This window comes from Durio zibethinus, chromosome 12 (assembly GCF_047325235.1).
Source record: "Durio zibethinus cultivar Kanyao isolate XHJ-2024 chromosome 12, ASM4732523v1, whole genome shotgun sequence".
Taxonomy (NCBI): Eukaryota; Viridiplantae; Streptophyta; class Magnoliopsida; order Malvales; family Malvaceae; genus Durio; species Durio zibethinus.
Genome location: NC_143173.1, coordinates 6,245,895 through 6,251,485, shown reverse-complemented (window position 1 = coordinate 6,251,485; position 5,591 = coordinate 6,245,895). Strand labels below are relative to the sequence as shown.

At 32.5% G+C, this 5,591-nt stretch overlaps 1 protein-coding gene across 1 annotated transcript; it reads left to right on the top strand.

Annotated features, from left to right (window-relative positions):
• Positions 1-1,178: 1,178 nt before the first annotated feature.
• LOC111297253 (F-box protein At2g32560-like) lies at positions 1,179-3,836 on the top strand. Its single transcript, XM_022891917.2, has 5 exons — positions 1,179-1,988; positions 2,134-2,213; positions 2,396-2,568; positions 2,732-2,806; positions 3,423-3,836. Exons 1-5 carry the CDS (start codon positions 1,311-1,313, stop codon positions 3,608-3,610), a joined length of 1,194 nt encoding a protein of 397 aa, XP_022747652.2. The 5' UTR covers positions 1,179-1,310; the 3' UTR covers positions 3,611-3,836.
• Positions 3,837-5,591: the final 1,755 nt, after the last annotated feature.

Genomic DNA, 5,591 nt, shown 5'->3' with positions numbered 1-5,591 from the left:
TGGATTCATTTGGGACCCACAACTTATTCCTTCTCATCTTTTCCGCCTTCTGCAACAAACACACAAACTCTTTATCTTCAGACTTTATTATTATTTTATTCATATAAAATTATAATTTTTTTATACTTAAAATGTAAAAATTTTAATTTTAATCTTTAAAAATAAAATTTAATATTTTATTAATAAATTATACGACTGTAGGCAACTTTCAAAGTTTTGGGTAAGGTTAAATTTTGCATTATTCGTATTCTTGGTAATCTATTTCAACTAATTTAGATCCGTTGGCAAGCAACCTACACTACCACTTTTCTAGGCAAAATTCCTACATCTTTGACACGTGAGTCTCCTCATACAAATCTAGCAAGCCCTATTCCCTAGATTTTGTTTCTAGATACGTATTTTCTCCTTCATCTTTTAATTAGAAGCTGCCAGCTGTCCACCAGATTGTGTACAATTCGGTTCTTCCTTAGCCCAGTCCCATGTTGCGGGAATGGGAATTTGAATACACTGTATTTGGATGCCCTATGTTTTTAAAACTGGAAAGCTAAAAAAGAGTCCATGTGGTCTGTCTGCTCAACTTGTAGACTTAATTTTAATAATAATTAACCTCAAGATCAGCCAAACTCTTTCGTACATTGAGAGAGAGAAATATGTCAATATTGGAGATTATGATTTAAAAAATTACCCTACTTACAATGCATATTTATTCAATACTCAAGCTCAATAAAATTTATTAATTTACTATTATGTTTACAGTCATTTTAAAATTTAAATCTCAATATTTATAATTTTTTATAAAAAAAAAACTCAATAAAGCTTATGTAGAAAATTACTTGTTATTCTGGAGTTGAAGCGATCATAGTAATTGAATTCCATTTCCATCCATTATGGTTGTTGTTGTGGTGTAATTTGCTCACTGCTGAATGTTGGTCATCTGTGCATTTGCAAATCTAACTACCATGTAGATAAAATCAATGTCTCTCATTTATTACCTTTCAACCTCCACTTGACAACTCCGTCCATTTCGCTACATCACTCGTTGGTTCGACTTTCTGAGTCATAAAAACTAATTGATCCTAGTGGGAAAAAAAAAAAGACAACATAAAAAAAGGATCATAGTCCTATTTTTTGTAATCTATAAAAAATACCCCTATATCTATATATATAATGTGTCATGTGATCTCTTTGTTTATAACCTTCTATTTGTATATTTTGTTCTTCATTTGATCTTCTTAAAAGTATTTTCTTTTTCCTTGTGATTTGTGATATCCAAAACTTGACCCTTTAATTCTTAAGTATCACTCAATCCAATGCTTTTGTTCTTGATATCCTGTTTCTCTTTCATTCTTCTATCCAAGTCATTGTCTTCCAAGAACTATCCAAGGATGAAGAGTGAATGGAGATTGTTGTCACCATGGTTTTGGGAAGGATGCTCAAGCTTTATGGTGTCATGGTTCCAAAAGGGTAGGCTTGGAATCAGTTTCTATCAACTCAATTCGATCATGTCATTGAAGAATAAGAAGATGAGGCTTGGCTCTTATAACGTAGAGAATGTTGGGGGAAACCAAACGTCTCTGCTCGATTTGCCTGAACTCACTCTGGAGTGCATTCTAGAGCGCCTTTCACCTGCTGGATTGTGCAGCATGGCTGGAGTTTGCTCCTCTTTTAGGGAGAGATGTACCAGTGATCATCTTTGGAAGAAACACATGAAGCAGAAATGGGGTAAAGTGATTGGTGATGCTGCTTACAGGGAATGGCAATGGCATATTGCTTCAAGAAAGAGACCGAACCTATTAGGCCCAAGTAAGCAAAAAGGGTTTCTGGGATCTCTTAGTAACATGTGGCCTTTCTCTTGGTTTAAACCAAACTTAGAAAACAGTAGCAACCAGCAGAAAAAACTTGATTTGCCAGTTGATTCAATCATATCTTGGTATCTATGTCTGGAAACCGGAAAACTCTGGTTCCCAGCACAAGTCTATAATCGGGAGGTAATTAGCTTGCATATAATTGTTTCAGTTGATTCTTTACCTATTTGTCCCATCTACATAAATGTTGTTCATAGAAAATTCATTAGCAATAATATTTTTTCTGCAGAAAAGTTTGGTGAAATGATGTATTTGTGATTGGATGCAGAACGGACATGCTGGGTTTATGCTATCATGTTATGATGCGAAGCTTTGCTATGATTCCAGGTCGGAAACCTTTCAGGCAAGGTATGGTATGATTTCTGTTTTGAGATTCTGAATTTGAACATTTGAGCTGAGCACTATCGATCTTGTTTTGCTAAAATTAAAGGAATTTCAAATCCAATCTAAATAACTAAAACAACTCAGGTAAACGGTGACTTGATATGCTTCTGTATGACTCCTTACTCAAGCTGGGTTTTGAACTTTAGGTACTCACCTAACGGACGGCTAACAACGGAGGATAATATATCCTGGGATAGGCTAAGAATACCACCAGTTGATGCTCCTTCATATGATCTTCACATTTCTGATTCCTTACTTGACTTAAAACTTGGTGATCATATTGAGATCCAATGGAGAAGAAACAAAGAATTCCCCTATGGTGAGTTTCCAAAAATGAGGTCTTTGTGACAAAACAGTAAATGTTGCTGTCCTATGTGAAATCGACTTACAGTAAATTGTTAATTGCTCTGAATGCTTGGTGATTAATCTTAAAAACTTTACTTACTAAAAACAAATAGTAATTGGAGCTTACTTTCTTGCAGGGTGGTGGTATGGTGTTGTTGGTCACTTGGAATCATGTGATGGAAATGAAAATCACTGCCGTTGTCAATATTCAGGTAAGAAAACAATCTCAGACTTTGGAATTACTTCTCTACTTTTCCACGAAAATTTTTACAGCAAATTCAGTCGGCTTAAGATTTATGTTACATAATCTAAATATACAGGGGACTTGATCTGACCTGCATGTAAGAAACATTCTTCAAACCAGCCATTTTCCATTTCTTCAGATAGATACCATCAGTCTTCATATTGAGTGGGAATGGAATTTAGATTTTACCAACTTTTAGCATTTTATTTTGCGTTGAGGGAAGGGAAAATGTTAGAGAGTGCTCTGATAGCAGTCGTTAGTCCTTAGTTCACCCCAATGAACAAGTAAAATCCCTTGGAACCTTGTGAGCAAAGGAATATTCTTCACACTTAATGTTCAAAACAACACAGGCAGTACCTGAGTTCAAAGATTTCATGAATCACTGGTTAACTGAAGTTGGCAAAATAGGTCATCATCCATGAAACATCTGGCATCAATTATGTAGACTTTCTTGCAAACATTGCAAATACGTCTTCTGACAACTTCCCCTTTAGCATGCATGCATAAATCCTGAAACTTTTCTTTTGACCTTTTACAAAATTTTCTGGTACCAATGGTGTTGACCATTTCTTTTTTTTTGACAGACACAGTGATGCTAGAATTCAACCAGTACCCTGCTAGCTCGAGATGGAGAAAAACAATGATAAACAGGAAAGACCATAGAGAAGTAGGCAATAAAGCTGATGGATTTTATGGAGGAATTAGGAAGCTTTACAAGGAAGAAGAGATATCAATGTGGAAAAGTCTCTGGCCAAACCAAGTCTTAGAATAGTTCAAGCATTTGCTTTTCCCCTCATGCTCTGTAAATATGCCATTGCTACCTTTATTTTTCTTTTCTACTTGAATTGTGAATGGGAAGAGAATTTAAAATCCATCGAAGCTATTTTATGATTAGATGTACCTATTCTATACTTTTCCAAGTGTCGAGAGTCAGCACATTTATGTATTGTACCTTCAGCACCAAGCTATATAATTTTGCAATCAGTTCAAGTAAAAATTAGTTTCTTTTTTTTTGAAAGAAAAACGATTGGCTTTCAGTTTCTGAGATTGTAATGCTGTCTATAAGGGTTAAATACAAAATTAGTTTATGTATTATACATTTTTTTTCAATATAATATACATTTTTTATTAGTTTGTTACCTAAAAAAATGAAATTCTCATTTTAGTATCAAACTTTCATTCTGTCCGATACTTAAAGTACTCTTAACAAACACATAATATTAATATCTAACAAAATATTCAGTTATCATCACATCATTTATTTGTCATATTAGCATTTAAATAAAAAATTAAAAATAATTTTTTTAAAAAACTTTAAAATTTTGTTGATATAGCAATAGTTAATATGACGATAATCAGACATTTATGATACGAAACATGATTTTATTGTGTATTTATATCATATTAGTCATTGAACTGATGATAATAATACGAAATATCAAAATATTTGATAAAATAAAAATTGAAATATTAAAGTGAGAATTAAATATCAAATTGACAAAAAAATATATAATACAGGAACTATTTTATATATTAACCCATCTATAATATTTGAATCACATGTGATAGATACATAATACAAATATCACATGATACAAATAAAATGATATAATCATTTTAAAAATTGGGAGACAAATGCGACATGATACGGTATTAAAAAAATTTTTTTTTATATATATTCTACTTATCAATTAAGAATTTATGATAAATATTGTGTCGATTTTTAAGAGAAGAAAAATTGATCGGTGTCATTATATAAAAGAATATAGGGTGTTATTATACGTGAATTGTCTTGTTTTCTCTTTTTTGCGATATCCAGCCAAGTTTTATATGTATTTTGGACATTTTGAAAGTGTTAAAATGTTGGATATAAATACAACACGGGTCTGCAAGAGGTTCAAATGTGTTCAAATTTAGAGACTAATTGCTGCTTATTTCCTGCATATAAAACAAGAAAAAAGGGGAAAAGTTTAGAAACTAATGGAAAAATCCATAAAATAAAATGTTTGGGAAGTTAAAGGTTGACCAGCATTCTGTAACATTCCAATCCAAGGTTCTAGTGTTGTTCAATTTTCAATGACATATATCTGAAGTCTGAACCATCTTCATCACTCAAATGTCAATGGCCTTCCAGCTAAACTAATGTCTAATAGCATTCTCATTCTACGATATTTGAAACTCAAGTCTTTCTACACATTCCACTTTTCACAGACAATGAAACATTCATTGCCTGTTCTAAATCTTCCCTCTTGTCATTTCTGCAATCGAAGGAATACTGTTGTACTGATTTTGATGAAGGATTTTGTTGCATTTTAGAATAGAGCAATTTATTTATTAAAGTGCATACTCTTGATGCTTACTTATTTATTTATCTAATAATTAAATAATTAATAGTAATTTTGATACATTGTAAAAAAAAATTTGATGAATTTTCTTTTTTATTTTGAAAAATAAGAGGCAAATGAGCTAAAACTTGTTTGGGCCAAAGTACTCAAAAACCCTTCTTTGGATCAAGTCTAGCTGGGATTTGTGGGTGGGACTTAGAGGGCTGCTTTGAGACCCACTTGTAAGACGTTTTATATTCAGCTCTGAGAGGTAAAGATTTTAAGTTTTCGGGCGAGGTCTTCGACTCTTGCTTTTTCAACTCTTTCTCACTCTTTGTTTTCTTTTAGAAGAATGCTACGGTGTATCTCATCTGTGGAGGTTAGACTATGAAGAGCATGTAAATTGTAATCCGTTGGATTATTCTCTTA

Excerpts from the sequence above, each read along its gene's own strand:
- LOC111297253 (XM_022891917.2), top strand. The coding sequence starts at position 1,311 with ATGCTTTTGTTCTTGATATCCTGTTTCTCTTTCATTCTTCTATCCAAG. Across the intron at positions 2,214-2,395 it reads TCGGAAACCTTTCAGGCAAG|GTACTCACCTAACGGACGGC; the intron begins GTATGGTATGAT and ends TTTGAACTTTAG. Across the intron at positions 2,807-3,422 it reads CTGCCGTTGTCAATATTCAG|ACACAGTGATGCTAGAATTC; the intron begins GTAAGAAAACAA and ends TTTTTTTGACAG.